The 17,944-nt window shown below is 38.3% G+C and overlaps 1 protein-coding gene across 1 annotated transcript; it reads right to left on the bottom strand.

Moving 5' to 3' along the window:
* Window positions 1-42: 42 nt before the first annotated feature.
* TDO2 (tryptophan 2,3-dioxygenase) lies at window positions 43-12,462 on the bottom strand. Its single transcript, XM_075751763.1, has 12 exons — window positions 12,366-12,462; window positions 11,894-11,993; window positions 10,718-10,808; window positions 9,806-9,876; window positions 7,783-7,910; window positions 5,940-6,126; window positions 4,580-4,687; window positions 3,534-3,645; window positions 3,352-3,409; window positions 2,745-2,824; window positions 2,052-2,142; window positions 43-848 (listed from the first exon to the last, which is right to left on the bottom strand). Exons 1-12 carry the CDS (start codon window positions 12,398-12,400, stop codon window positions 695-697), a joined length of 1,215 nt encoding a protein of 404 aa, XP_075607878.1. The 5' UTR covers window positions 12,401-12,462; the 3' UTR covers window positions 43-694.
* Between the last annotated feature and the right edge of the window lie 5,482 nt (window positions 12,463-17,944).

Genomic DNA, 17,944 nt, shown 5'->3' with positions numbered 1-17,944 from the left:
TTTGAACTTTACGCTTGCTTTAGAAGAAGACTTAACAAAAGATGAGCTTTAATACTGCTTTATTTGAAGGGCAAAGTAAGTACTTACATCTGCTATTAACAGTATTTCTATAGAAGGGATTTACATTCACATGTAACACATAGATAGCAACATGGTTCTTGATGTTCAAGGCGCTTGGGTGTCTGTAGATTGAGGATTTATTTATTTTAAATTTAGCTTTTGAAACTCTTAACCCAAAATTCCTTTTGAAATTCCACTAGAGCTCAGAAATTAATATTCTTGTGAAGGTGATGAGACTAATTACATCCTCAACTGGAAGAAGAAAATTACTAACAGCCATTAGGCAAACAAACAAACACAAAAATATGTACAAATAAGATATGATCATGATAATTCTGTATAATTTGCTCTGTCTTCGTGTAAGTTTTAAGAAGCCAACTAAGAGTTAAATTGGTAATTGAGTTGAATCGGGGTATCATTTTAGTCTTAATAGAGGCTAACTTGATACAGATTATTTTTTCTACAAACAGTTAAGTTTCTTCCATAAACTGATCATACTATTCACAGAGCTGTCGTACATAAATACCTATTTACACACCCCCACTGCATGAGAATAGCTGTTGTATTTGAGGGATAGCACCACCTGAGGTGAAAGTCCTGAAGTTCTTTACAGCAACCAGTGCAGAAAGGCCGGCTAGTCAGAGTCCTCGCTGCTAAAATAGGAGCTGTCACAGTATTCTGCCGTGTAAAGGAATTTATGAATAGTTGGGTTCATCTTTGGTATCCAGTGTCTTGGCACTAGAAACGTGGAAAGATTGAACAAATCCACAAACACCTTGTATCTGTCACTGGAAGAGACAATTGGGATGATTAATACTGCGATAGTGGCATAGAAGTCCATAATTCCAACATCCTCAGTAATTGCTCCATCTCTTTTATTTATTAAGGTTTCTGCACTAGCCCTCCTCCTGAATACTCTAGAGTAAAATTCCAGTCCTAACTGTTTCTAGACCATAGCAGATTAGATTTAAAAAGGAACTATGGCTGCTACAGTCACATCTTTCTTCTGAAAACGCAGGGTATGTGGGCTATAATCTCCAGACCTGCACTGTTGTGGTAGGTAGGAAGTAGAATTTCTGTAGGAAGACTGTTTACCTGAAATTAAGGAACAGTGAGAAGGCTTACTGAGAAAGTGAACCTTTCATCTTCAAATTCAATTTAACATTCTGCTTTCTGTTGCACCCTCTGTGATGATGGTTGTGATGGGAATCGTTGCCCACAGTCACCAGCTACGTATGGTTTCTCTTTGAAAACAAAACCTCAAAGAAGGTCTTCTTAGAACAAGGTGTTTTAAATATCTTTGTGGTTTTTGACATAACGCTGTTGAGGACTGTCAGGACATAGTTGCAACTAAAAAGTTTGAATTGTCTAACTAGCCAAATCCTCAAATTTTGTGCAAAAAAAAGTTCTAGCAATTCAGAGAGTTCTCTGGTCAGGCCTCAGTCATCCCTTTTAAGTTTCTCTTCTGCTTCATCCAACAGAAGGAAACGTTTCTGATTGTTGCCTGCACAGCTTGAGAGTATTAATTATCAGCTTTAAGAATACATTCAGTTCTAAATTGAAGTACCTTAGGTTGTACGATTAGAGGTCATGCTAAGGAATAAAGAAACTGTCATCAGTTGCACAGTACTCACTGGACTGACTTCCAGCCTGTATCACCTCATTAACTTCAGCTGCCTTGCAGACAAACTGAACAATGCAGGATTAATAGTAATTATTGCTATTACAGTAATGCCTAGATCCCTTGACTGAGAATTATAAATGGCACTTTGCATGAGTGATCAGAAGGAGTTCTTTTTTGCCCCAAAAAGCTTGGAATTTATAAACGTCAACCTGAGTAAGTGTACAACGACCAGGAGGAAATGCTAGAGTCCCAAAAGAGAAACAGCAGCCCTCTGGCCTCCAGTGAGCCACCTGAAATCTGTCTCCTGGCATTGGAGTCTCTACGAACTGCATTATTGCAGGTAATGGGGGAAACGCGTTATTCTTACCTCACCGTGGAGCGCAAATACTGGTAGCCTGATGAGCCTCCAGTGCCAGCCTTGCTGCCAATCATCCTGTGCACCATGCAAACGTGGTTATCTAAGTCATACAAAAGAAGGACGCGGCACACGTTCAGTGTTAACATATAACCAAAGGGTCACATCAAGGTGCGTTGCTGAAATATTAAAGACCATAAAGAGATCTTTACAGAGATACAGAACTACTAGGGCTTCAGCAATGCAGGACTTAATTACGCCATGCCTCAGCTAATATAAAATTATTGTTAATACAGAATGAAGCACTAATTATTATACATTATTATGCTCTGTTAATACAGAATTAATAGATCCATTTATGGATGTCTGGACAGGGAAGGAGCAGAAGCAATGTTTGCATGTGAAGAGTTGTCGTGATGATGTTTTGGCAGACATTGGAAAATACATACCTGACCCTTAAAACAAATTGTTCAGCTAACTTAAAGCACATCATAGAAGTGGTAGCTACACCTATGTATCTAATAGTCACAGAAGCAGCTGTTCATCTTTCCTCTTGACTGAAGTACAAACAACAAAAAGTCATTCCTAAAGGACTCAGAAGCTCAATTCTAAAACTCTGGGTATGACTTTTCTAAAAAAGCGTAAAACAGAACAGTGTACTTGCATCTAAAAGAGGGAGTGTTACCGTCAGAAAGTGCAACTTACATCTCCATTTGGTCATGAGCACATCGATATCCATAAGGGAGGTCAGAAGCTGAAAGGGAACCTGAAAGCGAGGCTCCTCCCTTGGAAAATGAAAGAGGAGACAGTGAGACCTCTTACGATATGCTGTATTTTTCAAAGTATCGCTTCCCCAATGCATAACAGTCACTTAATGTCTGTTTTTTCCTAAATTAGTATTGAAATATCAGTAGATATTCTAACAAATGCTTCTGCCATGTAAGTCCCGATCTATGCCTTTTCACTCACACTTGGAAAAATACTCTAAATCTTTCTAGGACACTGTGCAGCACAGTTTGAACAAGGCATTTGCTAGTTTCAACCTGAGGAGCAGCGTCTGGTCAGACATAAACCAGCTGCCCGGAGAGGCTGAGTAACCTCCACCCTTGAAGATATTCACAACTCAGCTGGACACAGCCCCGAGCAGCCTGATCTGACCTTCAAGTTGAATCTAACTAATCTGGGTTTTCATGGAGGGTTGGACTAGATTACTTTCCAAGGCCCATTCCAACCTAAATAAATCTGTGCGGCTGTCCTTAACCTTCACCTCTCCTGCTGCCAGTAAGCATTAAAGATATATCTTCTAACATACCTATAGAAATAGATCATTAAGGCACCCTTCAGTGCTTTATAAGACAGTCGTCTTTCTCCTGCAAAATACAAGAGTCCTTAGTTTGTTACTGATTCTTCTGCAAATGTAATGCTATTTTGTGATTGTAGGTATCATATACATAAAATAAAAGGTGCATATTGATATATATTAATACAATCTACCTTTACTAAGCAGGTGTTCGTGGCGCTTTTCATCAAATAACGAAAGTAACACATCTTTCTGTTTTTGGAGTTCAGATAATAAGTCATCTTTTTCTTCTGATTCTGGTTTGGCCTTTGATATTTAAAACAAAAACAGATTTTAGAATTCAATAAGGAAAATTAAGTGCTTGAATGACCCAGGATGTAACTTCTGTTTTCATCATAAATACTCTGCAAGTTTACATCTTAAAATGTAAGAACTGTATTTTCAAACAAGATAGATGAGTCACTGTCCTTTCAAAAACACAATTACCACAAAATGTACAATTAAATAGCTGTTAACACAATTCAGATGAATGAATGTTCAAACAAACTGGCAGCCTATAACTTTTCTTTTGGTCTAGAGGCCTTAAAAAGATTTAATCATTTGTTTGAAGTCTGATTTTTTTTTTTTTCCAAGGCAAAAAGAAGTCATCCTTACATAGCTATGGGTAAGAAAATTTTAAATAAAAAAGTTTACATAAGTTAGAAAGTTGTAAACAGATATTGTCAGGAAATTGATTAATTCTTACATTATGGTGCTTTTCCCATTAAAATGTACTTAAAGCTACAGGTCTTACAATATTTAGGGATTTTATTGTGCTTATTTGCCAGAGTAATTCAAATGATCGCATAGCAGCAAATTCCCACTTACTGTTAAATAGAAATGGGCTGTTTATACTGATGCTCCATACTTACAGCTCAGGAGCCCAATCTTTGTGTTTACTCTGAAGCCTAGATGCAAGTAATAACTGAAGGTGAGGTGGTACTTTCAGTAAAATCAATTTCAGCCCTTCCATTGATACTATCAAAGTCATCCATGTATCACATGCTTTAAACCATCTTAGATGTCAAATTACAAACTTATTCAGATTTCCTGAAAAATTTCCAATTTTTTTCTGCTTCTTACAGGCTGCTGAAGATTAAGTGAGTGAGACACTGTGAGCGGGCCAAAAGTCAAATTTGTGTCAGGATGTCATTTTGCCAGCTGTCTTTGCTTATAGCTAGATCAAGAGTACACTATATACCTGCACCAAGGCAAATTCCTCTTCTAGACCTTTTAAAACATTCACTTCAAATTGTCCCCAGAAATCAAAGCCTTCTGCGTCGAGTCCCGGAGTTCTTTCCAGCCATGCCTTTAACAATAATCATCATCATCATGTGTTAGAACATTAACAATGCAAGCGCATTACCCTAGAATTACAAGTTATAGCAACATAAATTCTACCGCTACAGTTGTTCTCATTTAATATCCCATAGAGGTGCTTATTGCTGGCATAAGCATGTCCACATAAAAGATTTATACCTGCGTAATGGTGCCATGCAAACACACCCACAGGTTCCAGGTTAAGTGACCAGTGTTGGAAGACAAAAGCTCTTTTTCTAAGACTATCTTTAAAACCAGCTCCCTTGTAGATACAGGAAAACAATCTTATTCTACATATATAGGATAATTGTAAAGATAAATCTCAGAAGAAAGATATAGAACCATCTATACAGCCAGTTTTTATCATGTCAGGTAGGCTGAATACTGATCAAACAGTCTGTCATTAACTTACACCACAATATGTGATGATACAAGACACGAATTTACTTGGCAGTTAGTAAAGCTTTCCCTTTGATTTCCTTTTCATAATGGGAGTGAAATTAGGAGGGGAAAAAAATAGGAATCTTTATGGTCAAAGTCCCTTGAGAGATCACTTAATTTAGCTCCTTCTCATCTGAAAGATACAAGAACATGAAGTCTTAACGAATGAAGAAAAGTTAGAGAAATTTCTTCTATATTCTGTATCAGGTGTCATTAGACAAATGGATAGGGCTAATAAGAGGCGATGCTTTTACTGAGGTTTATACTACATTATTCTTTAGAAAATTACATTAATTTTCTGCATGAAAATGACAAGGGAGTTAGAGTCATTCATAACCCAAAGTCATTAAATCAAGGTAAGTGATAATGAAACATTTGTTAAACATCTTTTCGCCTTTCCATTTTGGGTTGTCATTTTTTTCTTTTTTTTTTTAACCTCTAGTAGATACCACTAACAGTGGAAATATTTTTAAAGTTTTCTTCTTAAAAGGGTTTATGGTCATGAAAAACAATGCGAATGAAACAGTGCATTTATAGTCCTAGCTCATACTTCCACAATGCAATTTATTAGTTTAACAGACTACTTTGGACAAAAGGAAATGCTGTCAAAAAATCAGTTGGTTTTCTAATGACTAACTCTTTTTCATACAAAATTTGGTAAGAATCCAAAACACAACTGACTGGGAAATTGCCAACATGCTTGCTTCTCTCAAGGAAGAAGAATTTGTCACTGACACCAGTGAAGGGCATTCTTGGGAGACGGGGGGAAACGACGCAAGGTCTAAGAGAGACGTTACCACCTCCACAAGTTGCAGCAGTGTTGGTTCTTGCTCTGATTTAAGCAGTATCTCGTAGTCCTGTCCCTTAAAGTTATCACGATAATGCCTTCTGTTATAGGGGACTCTCAGGCTTTGGGGAACACCAATTTTGTTCTCTAGCAAGCGAAACTGCAGGCTCTGGAAACCTGAGGCTGGGCTTAGGTAGTATCTTTGGGAACAGAAGAAAAGAAGACACAACAATACGGGATATTATTTTACAATGATGGGGTTCTCTGGTTCTCCACAAAATAAAAAATACATATTTCACATTTGAAGAATATCAAATAGATATCTGAGCATTTTTTATATGATTGCAATTAAGAAAATAAAAAACCCCAAGTTATTTTAATGAAACTACAATGCATGTATAAGATATTCTAATTTTCTAGCTATATATTGTATACACAGATATATATACACACACTTATGTTTTTACTGTTTTAAAGTGGCAGCTTTGCATGTGTGATGCACAGTAGGAAACGTTAGTAAGCATCATTGCCTTTCCAGACAGAACAAGCGGCTTCACCCAATATAGCTATTACAAAAATATCCACCTCATCAAAGTGCCAATGAATGCCTTTTAAATAGGGTTGCTATACAGAATAATTGCTATGTAGACAATAGAATAATGTTCAGAAAAACATTTAGTTGGTTTTGTTTGAGGGTTTCATTAATAGGATCCTTTCAGAGTTAAATCATGTGCCCATGCGGAAAAAAATTATTAATAAATAAATCTGAAATCCCACATTGCTAGATAAGTGTAGTGCACTTTGAATTGTAAATACAAGATTTGGCAAAAACAGATCATTGATTTGATCTTGTTTGCTTATCCAGTGATAGCACGTTGTTGAAAAGCAGAAGCAAGGATCCATCAAAACAGATGATCAGCCCATGGATTTCCCCTGCTGTAGTGTAATGTTAGAGGATACATATGTTTCCAACTTCCAAGAGAAGGAAAATTGTAGTTTCATGTGCTTTTTCTTAGGGAATATTAAAAGACGGAAAGGAAAGGGTACTAAAACAACGCAGAAGTGAGCGGGAGGCTGGACTGCACTGAGGTAACGAGTCAGACGGGTCAGGGACAGAAGCAAGACAAGAGCAGGAAGGCAGACAGCGGGTGAAGCTGTCATGCATCATAGCGTAGTGGAAGGACCCAGCTGAAGTGAGGGAATAGATAGACATGCCATGGGAAAAGTGAGGCAAGCCCAGGGACGCCACAGAAAGCCTGGGCAGAAGAACTACCAACCATTGGCCTAGCAAAACATTGGGCAGCTACTGGAGAGCAGAAGTTATCAGGGAGAAAGAAGAAGAGACAGCAATGCTTCCTTCAGCCATTCGGAGCCTCCAGCACTGCAGACCCACTGAAAACATGAAGCAAGGAAACACTTTGCAAACCAAGACGGCCGAAATACCTATTTGATAATCTACAGAGAGTGCATTTCTCTCACCCAAGCACTTCTACGATTTGCCGTAGAATACAGCTGTGGCTATGCAGTGGTAAGTTTCAAGTAAATTGTTAACAGAAGCATGAGCTATTTCTGTTGTTTCTATTGGTTTTTTACTCTGAAACCATTCAGCAGCACCGCACATAAATATCAACAACTAACTTGCACTTCTTTGCAGAGCATGCTGGACTCACACTCAAGCTCAACTTCTTAATTGGCCCTTGCACTCCAGCATCATGGTTGCTTCTCTAAGGTATGCCCTCACCTTGCTGAATGATGCGTGCACTACAAGTGCCAGGGCACGTGCAAGATTCACAGTCGGTTCAAAGGATGGGAATTACCAGCTCGTGGATTACTGTGGAGGAATACTAAGTATTTACCTGAAATCAAAGAAATCCAATGCAGTCATAGTTTCCAAAACTGAGAACTGTTCCACAAGTAATTTCAGAATCATTGAAATTCTGTTCATTCGAGTAATAACCTTCAGCATGTTCCTCTCATCTCTTACCTGTAGAAAAAATAAAGATCATAACCAGACAGAGTGGTGTTCTCTTTATATTCTACCTATTTATTTCAGGTCTTTTCACTCTTGTACATCATTATAGTTCCCAAGTGCTTTCCACATGAAATCTATACCAGCAGAATCTCATATTGAGTAGAGAGCCATGTTTTTAACTGAAAACTGAAACTGTAATTTTCAAAGATTGAAATCTGGTTTTCTCTGACTGATTATACAACCAGGCCAAATATATAGGGGTTTTTTTCTTTTCTACATTTTTGACTGAAATAGAAGTTGCCACATGAAATTAAATTCTAGAACAAAATCATTGATATCATGGTAATTTCCAACAATTACAATGCTATTTTAATGATATGTGATCTAATATGGTAATTATATTATGCTTTCTATTCTAATCACTTCTATAATATTTTCTACTATTATAGTATCATAGAATCATTTCGGTTGGAAAAGACCTTTAACATCATTAAGTCCAACCGCTAACCTAGCACTGCCAAGTCCACCACTAAACCATGTCCCTAAGCACCACATTGTGAAGGAACAAGTCATAAGGCAGGTACGGAAAGTACTTAAAAGCTGAGAAGCAGAATAATCTGAGGCGTATGTGGGGAGAGCACATCTAAAAAGATGTTCATCAGAGATGGGTCTTAGCAAGCAGAGGAAAACAGAGAACACTGCATCCGGTGGGAAGTAGGAAATATTAAATAGCAAACACAGAAGCTTCCTTCTGGCTAAGTTGAACACTTGGCCTGCAGAGGATTCTGCTAAAATTCCTATTAGCTCCAACGGGATCAAATTTCTCTCTAAAACCAGGGCACATGCAACCAGGAAATATCAAATTACAAAAAATGAAAGATGATAAGCATTTCCTTCATCATCTTGCTGTCTACTTCACCTTAAGACTGACATTTCAAATTCTGATTACAAGCAAAGTTTCATTTTTCACAAAAATAAATAATGAAAAATTATTCTATTTAAGAACTGATTTTGATCGATCATAATTTGATACAACGTTCAACTAAAAAGCCAACAAAATTATGAACATGGAGGACAACAAAGAACATTTTCACTGGACATTATGATAAAAGGGTTCCTTCTTTCAGTCTGATCTAGTTTCAAATTTTCTTCACATACACATACTCATAACGTTACTCAAGGTATTTCTCAAATTACACGCAGTCAGCCTTTTTTTGTGGATGTAGTATCAGGTCAGGAGTTTTCCTTTGTTACCTGTTGCTATGAGGCATGTTTAGCTTTGGGCAAACATTTAGAGATGTTCAAAATATTCCCATTATATTTGTAATTTTCAGAAATTATACAATTGTACACTGTGCTTTTGATTATTGCTTATAATAATATATATTATAATATATATAATAATAAAATAATACACAACTACCGGAAAGAGTTTTCCTTTTCTATGGCAGATATTGGATGGAAGGATATAGTATACAGACTTCAAAAAATTGAACAAAGACAGAAGTGACTTTTCAACATAAAAATACATGCTAGCCTGCTAGTTCTCAGTTTTGCCTCTGAGCATGGTTTTTCTGCAGTAGAATATTCCCAAGTTAAGCTTCTGCAGTTATCCAGTACTAGTAGGAGGGTATGAGAACATTTTGGCCAATGAGGTTGGTCTTGGAGAGTGATCTACACAAAAGACAGACTTCAGGAGGAAATAAGATTTTGCAGATCAAATACCTGTAGTATCAGGATATAAGAGCCACTTAGCCAAATTTCATTGGCTTGGGGTTTTTTATGCTGTTTTTTAAAAAAGAGCACATTGCTTTAGTAAACCCAAATATATCAGACTGGATATAGGCAGGAGGCAAGAGAAAGAGAGGGCTGCATTTTCCCAAAATTAGTATTTGCTCTTAACTTACGTGGCCATTTTGAAAGATCACCCGCACAGAGTCCATTTCCCACAAAATCTGCTTAAACCAAAGTTCATAGGCTACAACAAGAAAGGCATTGTTAGCATTAACTTCAACATTACTTTGGATTTTTCTTCACAGCGTTGAAGAAGTAAAACTCTTACATTTTGTTTTGAAATGAGTAGCCTACGTTTACACTTCTGGTGTATAAAAAGATGCTGACACACAAATGAATTACCTGTTACAATATGCTGTCCGTTACCTAAACTGTTACATGAGATAACCTAACGTTGAGAATGTTGACAGATTTTTTTTTTTTAAAGCATGCTTTACGCATCAGATATTTGATGTGCAGAATGTTCATTACAAAAAGGGGAAAGAGAAAATCTAGCTCTGATACTCCAATAAAAGCTAACCCCAGAGCTGCTCTACAACCTTTATGTCATCTACATGTTTCCTGTCAATAACAGGAAAATACCATCAGTCCAGTGCCTGCAAAACATGTGGATAGTAGCAGTTAAGGAGCGCCTAACTAGTGTGCTGGCTTATAGACCACCTCTAGATGGTTAAAACTGGATTGAAGTTTCAGAGAAGGCACAAACCAACACACAAAATTTGCCTGCAATAAACTGCAAAGCAGCCTGTTACTCAGGGAATTAATTTCACCCCCTTAATTTCTCTAGAAATGGAACCATCCAAATCTTGGTTTACCAAATCCAAAAGTTATTCTTATGGCTTCATAAGCATAGAGTTTATTACATACACATTATATAGGGAAATATAAATGCAGATAAAAGACAGACCAATTGTATGATTGTGTCTAAAATGAAAACAAATTGTGTATTGTGTGTTTCAGCATTGAATAACTCTGTGTGGCAAAAAAGCTGGTCAACCACCACTGAACTCCTCCCAACCACTTACCTTGATGCGTCACAATGAAGAGATGCTCATCATGGATTTTGTTTCCTTTCTTCTCACTCTGAAGTTCTTGAGCATTCAATATTTTGTTCAGCTTGAAAATAAAGATAAGACTGTTCTGTAAAGCTCTCAATTCTGCTATTAGCAATGGCAGTCCTACTGTGTAGAGTTAATATTTAAGGATGTAAATATTTTTTAAAATATAGATATATATAGGCCTTATATTCCAGGTTGTATGAGAAGGTAGACTAAATTGTCTCAGGTGTCATTTTTACTTTTCAACTTTTAAAAAAATCTTACCTAAAATGGAATGTTTAGATATCTCAAGTAATAAAGTTTGGGAAATCATTTAAGGGTATTTTTAATGATAAAAAAATAGAAAACAAAATATACAGTAGATCTTTCCAGATCTTACATCTATAGAGTCATGTTCTGTGAAAACAGAGTTCCCATACTAAAACTGTGTGTAATCATGCAATAACATCTGCCCAAGACCTCAGATTTGAGGCTGTACTAGTTATTTCAGTTCTGGCATTACTGATTTTTTCACTGGGTCAAATTTACAATCTAATCATAGTTGTCTTAAAAGAAATCTTTGCAAGATTCCATGTGGTATGTCAACAAATCAATCTTCTGTTCACAAGCACAGAGTAATTCTGCTCACTTCAGTTCACGTTGTCATCAAACAAAGTCTGGATTGTTATGTTATTTTGGTTTGGGGTTTTTGTGTGTGTGTGCGTCCTAGTCATCATCCTACCCCCTAGATTTCTGCAATGTATTTTTTCAGCCAAATATTCTGGGCTTTCATGCAATAATTCAGGGAAGTTGCACATGGCCTGCTGACATGGAGAAATTGCCAGGTGGTGACTGTCAGACCAAAGAAAGCCTTTTGTGATGCATCACTTTACAGGTGAGGTTTACCAATATAAATAATTCCCTACCAAACCCCCCAAAATATCCAGCTTCCCTGCAGTTTGAGAAGCCATCCCACAGCCCACCTGCACTCCCAGCCGAGACGGGCACCTGTGCCCGCGAGTACACGTGGAGAGCTCAGGTAGGTGAAGGGCACTTGGGTCCTGCCTTAGTGACTGGCCCACAACTGGGAGAAGCGTCAGTCACAGGTCCTGGCTCAAGTCTTAAGGGTGACCAGGGCAGTAAACATGAAATCCTTAAACTTACTTGTAGGTAGTCTCCATAGACAAGTCCACCTTTGCTGGCTTTATTTATCCCTTCTTGTGATTTGTCATCTTTTTCATCTTCCAAAGATAGCTTGTTAAATCTAAGAAGAAAATTAAGTAAATATATAAACTATTTAATTAAAGAACTATGAAAATACCTGCCTGTTTACTAACAGATGCATCTACAATTCAAACAATGCTTTGTTTTGAGAAGATGAACCTCTAAAGCAGGCTTTTGAGAAAAACAGTGCACCCGGAATACATCTTGTCACAGTAACAGCTGATAGCGTTACACCTAGATCATCAAACCAGGGCTTGGACAAGTCCTTGTACAATCTCTTTTCCTTTAGTGATAGCTACAGCTGTCTATTTGTTGATAATCATTAATTCCTCTCTGAGCTTTCATATTTTACGTTAACGTTATATCGTTTGAACCGACTTTATGAAGCAAAACACAGGGACAAGGGACTCACAGGTAGTTGTTCCCCGCGAAGGGGCACCCGCTCATGATTCCAGGATCCAAACTCGCTGAGCTGCACGCCAGGGAATATACTCCGTTAGTGCTCCCAAATCTGCTGCAGCTGCCCTATATATAACCTTATCTCACTGCCGAGGCCAACCCCCAAATTCTTCTCCTTAGCCCTCAGCCCATCCCTGCTATTCAATAATTACAGAAACTATTGCGGCACAAAGGTCATTAAGTTCATGTGTTGTTGGCTCTCCAGGTTGGGGTGGGTTTTTTCTCAATCAGTCAAACCAGGAATGGCTGGCATACTTGCTTTGTCCTATGGCACACGCTTTTTTGTGCTTTTTACCGCAAGGTTTCCGCCAGTTGCTTCTTTGGGGACCAAGGCTGGTATAAGAGTTAAATCAGTGAGACATCTGCCCCTGAGAAAAAGGCAATATTTAATAAATTTAGGAATTGTTAAAGTAGGTTTTTAATTTGCAGCCCTTTGTATCAAGATATCAAGATACTTTTAAGTTTAAAAAGTGAAACATATGGAAAAGGAAAGAGGAGGGGAAGGGAAGGAGAACGTATTTCTATGGCAGACTGAAAAAGGCTTGTAAGAGATCTCAATATGCACACTTTCAAAAAATGTACGCACATTAAGTAAAAGAACTAAAAATAATTGTTTACATCTCGTGCCATTTTTCCAGTGGTTTAATTCATGAAAATGTCTTAATTTTATTTCCTTGTGCAAAAGTTTCACTCTCATTTGTTGACAAATGTTACCCAATTCTGTTTAATCATCAGCTTAACACACAATGACGTAACATGTAACTAGTGCACACCTCTTTCCTGCATCCCAGCCTTTTCTGAAAAAAAACTTAATGCTCAGTTTTACTGCAAACAAAGCTACAGGGCCCCTGTGACCCCAGACCATTTGCTCCCTGCAAGGCTTGCGCTGCTCACTGGTGTCTGTGGGGTGGGTTCAGCTGTTCTAGTCGCTTAAGAGTAGCTGGCTCATAAAAAAAAGTCACACAAAGTACGTGGGTGATGCTAAGCCAGATGCTGTATGTCGGGCTATATAAATATTAGCTTAAAACTAAGCTGAGCCACAAGAAAAGTAGGCCTCCATTGAGGCAGCCCATCAACAAGGTCAAGGTGTTCTTCCTTCGTGATGTAAAACCTGACAGAGTAAAATAATCCTCTCACCACACATCTATACATCTGTAGGCAAAGTACATGAACTCTCTGAGTTTGCACACAAACCAGAGATAATTTGCTCTCTCTTTTCTACACCTCATAGGTAACCTCAATCAAAATAAATGTTCAGCCTAAACAGTGCATAAGTTTAATCAGTTTGAACTGATGCTGCAGGAATTTAACAGTCCCCATTTCACTAGAAAACTAGAAATGTCCGAAGTGGCTTTGCGTTAACTTGTTGAGCAAAAGCCTTACCTCTCTCCTGTCCTGGCTGAGAAACAGGCAAACAGAGACCACTGTATTCATGTTTTATAGAGAAACAAAACCAATTATGGGGCTCCTATCTGCACTGTGTATCTAGCCAGGGCAAGATCTGCAGGTTGGCCATTTCCTAAAAAGCTGAGAAATATTATGGATAATATTATCCTTGCAATCACTCATTTAAGGAAATTCAGTATCACACTAGCTGAGTTCAGCTCTCTAGCCATTCCAGCTAAAACAGACCTCAAACTATCCAAGATCAGTGGAAAAATAGGTCTTAATGAGGACTTGAAAACCCCTGAAATAAAACCATAGACAATATGGAACTATTATTCATTCATCCTACTGGCTACCTTCACATGATATCAGTGAGGCCTCACAAGCGTGTCATGAACTTGGTACTAGAAAAAAAAAAAAGTGACTTGTACTACTTGATTATGAAATTGTCTGTTGGCAGCGTAGATGACAGCACAGACTAAAAGATCCCTCAGGTTTGGCTCAACTCCGAGCCTTCAGCTCTGGCTTGGCTGCAGACACCCTTAGAAATAAATGTCCTTCTGCCACACTGCTCAAATTTGGGGCTCGCTGTAGGGACTTGATTCTTCTTTGAGTGGTTTCAGTGGCCTTTATGCCCTGACAGAGATTTTACAGGTACTTTGCCATCTCTTTAGACTAGCATAATCATAAACGAGTCTTGATCAAAAAGCTCTTCCATGTGAATATATCTGAAAGCAAAACATAAATTTAATTTTAAATGAGGTTATTACTTCCCCCCCCCCCCCCCCCCCCCCCGCCAATGCACCATAATTTCCCTTTTTCATGCTTAACACTCAGAACCACATCGGAGCAGATGTCACTACACACACAACTTGCTGTTCATGCTGTGGATGTCTGAGCAAGGCTATGAAAACCAAGAGTGTGTGTGTGCCCTTGAGCTTTTATTTAGTTATTTGTTTATTTACTTTTAAAACATGAAAGTCAGACAGAAAGACTTCTGTTAATCCCAGAAACATATCAGAGGACTCTAACCTTCAGCAGCGAGGGAGAACGTTCTGTTTCGTGACTGGGCTGAGTACAAGACAAACAGTTAAACACAGCAGAAAAAAATCCCACAGCTTCCCAGAACTGCACTTTGCGGCCTTCAAACGAACTGTCGTGGCCTTCATGACCAAGCATGGGGATTGTTAAGCACCCTTCTTAATCCACCCTCATCCCTTTTCTGTTTATCAATGCTGATAGTCCAGGACTTCCTAAGATACCTGTGTCCTTGCATTTAATAACCCTTCTTCTGTGAATCCACAGCCTGCAGCAATGAGTTCCATAACTGAAGTGTACATCATGTGAAAAAGTGTTTCCCTGCGCTAGTTTCAAACTTCCTGCCAAGTAATCAAGTAATTTTAAGCTCTGTTTGGTACTAAGCCATGGCTTATGAGCAATAACTGTACTATACCTTTAGAATCCCAGTCACCCTTTGCTGCACTTGTGCAGATTCTGTTGTGACCTTTTTGAGATGAAGCATTCAAAAGACAAATATCTTTTTGATGTGAGCATAGTAATTTCCATAAAATTATAGTGATGAAAGGACTTGTCTCTTGGACAAAACTGCAGCTATAACAGTGAAATGCAGTATGGCAGCTACTGGTAGGTTTTGGTCGACAAGGTGCAACTCAATTTGCACAGGTGAAGCACCTCGTAGCCCAAGCCAGAACTTCACTGTGCCAGCTGCTATACAAGCACTGAACAATGAGAAGATAAAATTGACACCAAAACATGTCATCTGCTCAAATGAGTATTTTTTGATTTTCAAAACTGGAATTGCTATTTAAGTAGCATTTAAAATTAACAGTCTGCTTTAAGAAAAATACAATTTAGTGACTCAAGGCTAAACCAAATAAGCTTAAACTTGATGCAATATTAATAATCCAATCAGACATTTGTATCTGGGGGAGGAACAGAGCTCAAGGTCTGGCAAACTACAAACAAAGAGAAGAGATAGTGCTGCAAGGATTTTTATTTTTTTTTTAAATATTGTATTTCTTCTACTTCTTAAACACAAAGAACTGTGTCATCACTTCTCAGCATACCTTTAAATTCCATTTACGTTTCACACGTCCCAGCACAATTGCCCCCTTGCTGCCTATCATTTGTGGCTCAGCAAAATTTCTTCCACATTGCCCCTGTTAATGCTGGCACCAAATCTCCTGCCCCAAGCCGTGCTTAAAAAGGAACTCTTCCTAGATTACCACCAGTTCCTCCTACGACTGTATTTTCTGAATATACAGCACTCATGCTGACTGTGCTTTCACTGGTTGTCTGTGAGCCATACTCTGACGGTGAAGCAGCCTGCTCTCTGACTTGTCCCAGAGGAACAACTATCTTCCTCATGGTCCGACTGATAATTATTTCCCAAGTATGGAGAAAATGTTCATTCACTGTTATTGCCAAAACTTCCTCCTTTCATCAATGAAATGTACAGATATCAGCCAAAACTATAAACTCAGGAAAAACAACAAATCTTGGACACGTGCCACAGAGTTGTCCCAAGGCAAACCTGTCCTCTTTTAATGGCCTGCAGCCACACACTGCAAAGGTGCAATTCTTTAGTATAGGAACGCTGTTGGTTTTCCCCTCCTAAGCATCTGAATCCTGGTTACCAGCCAGGCACAGTGAAATCAAAATCTGGAGCCAGAAGCTACTCCCACACCTCCACGTGGCTCGATCCGTGCTGCTGTGTACTCCATGGTGCAGCTGGCTAGCAAGTGCAAAGGGCTGGCTCAGGACAAATGCTGATAACATTTTGCTAATCTGATGCTATTCGGTATTATCGCTAGTGGCTTGGATGATGGAATAGGTTGCGTACTTCTTAAATGGACAAATGAGAACAGCCTGGAAGGTATAATAGCATGCTGGCTCGAGATGGGGGCTCGAATTCAAAATTATCTTGACGCGCTGAAATAAATTATGTGCAGCTTCAGTGATGCAAAGGGTAGTTCTTTGAACTTCAGCTGTGACAAGCAAACTAGCAAATAAGAAATTCTTAGAAATTATTTGGATATTTCAGTTTTTTAAAAAATAACAAGTTAAGCAACAAAAGGCAAAACTGTGAAAAGAGCAGACTTTATTCTGGAAATTTTCCACATGGCATGGAAACCCTCCTCTCCATCCAGCATTAGAAAGGATTTGTCTGTTGTATTATGTCCTGGGGACCACTCTTCAAGAAAAATGAAGGCCACTTGGAAAGAGCTCAGAAGAGAATGGCCAGAACAACGAATGTTTGGTGTTTAAAAAAAAAAAAAAAAAGGCCCATTAAGAGAGATGGAAAGAATTACACTTGACCTGTATAACTAATAGAAGACTGTGGGGAAAAGTGATAAATAACATTCTTCCCTTTGAAGGAAAAGTAAACTGTTTTCCACACACAGAAGGAAGGCAAAAAAAGTAACTAGTTTAAATTATGGCAAGATAAGACAGACATCAGAAAACAAAAAATAAAGAAGTTTCTTGTATCTGTAGAGCACTAGAAAACATTGATGAGAGCTTGTCATTTCTCCAGGCATAGCTGATTCTGCCTCGATGCAGAGAGACGGGCCCAATGAATGCTCAGACTCTCTTTGATCCCCTTTTTCTGCAGCCCCTCTCCACTGCTGAATCCATACTTGCTTCAAAGGAAGGATCAAGACAGATGCTTGCATTTACAATTAGTTACCACATATCCCAGCATTTGTCACAAAATGGCAATGACAACGCATTGTAACAGTCCAGTTGGTGGTCACTTCCTTTTTTTCCTGCTCCGTCATTTCTTTCTTACTAATATTTTTGTATGAATGGAGTATGAGTATTTGCAGTCCCCTATATTAGCAAATGCATTACTTGTTCTGCCTTCAAAGGCGATAATATTTTATAGGGTTCTACTAAAAAAAGAGAGCTAGGCAAAACATGATAAGAATCATTAATGCCTATAAAGCGCTTACAGAACCTCATACAATGAAACACAAGTTGGAAGGAAACATCTCAATTTCTGGGGAAAAAAATTGTCCAATGAAAGCTAAATATGCACTGAATATATATTTGTGCGTATGTATGTATTTTCTCTCAGCAGCCCGTAAGAATTCCTACAAGACATTTTGCTGCAATTAGGCTACA

This window comes from Balearica regulorum, chromosome 4 (assembly GCF_011004875.1).
Source record: "Balearica regulorum gibbericeps isolate bBalReg1 chromosome 4, bBalReg1.pri, whole genome shotgun sequence".
In the NCBI taxonomy this organism is placed as follows: Eukaryota; Metazoa; Chordata; class Aves; order Gruiformes; family Gruidae; genus Balearica; species Balearica regulorum.
This window is presented reverse-complemented; position numbering and strand designations above follow the sequence as displayed.

Excerpts from the sequence above, each read along its gene's own strand:
- TDO2 (XM_075751763.1), bottom strand. The coding sequence starts at position 12,400 with ATGAGCGGGTGCCCCTTCGCGGGGAACAACTACCT. Across the intron at positions 4,688-5,939 it reads CACTGCTGCAACTTGTGGAG|GCATGGCTGGAAAGAACTCC; the intron begins GTGGTAACGTCT and ends TTATTGTTAAAG. Across the intron at positions 849-2,051 it reads TATTTGCGCTCCACGGTGAG|TGACAGATACAAGGTGTTTG; the intron begins GTAAGAATAACG and ends TGTCTCTTCCAG.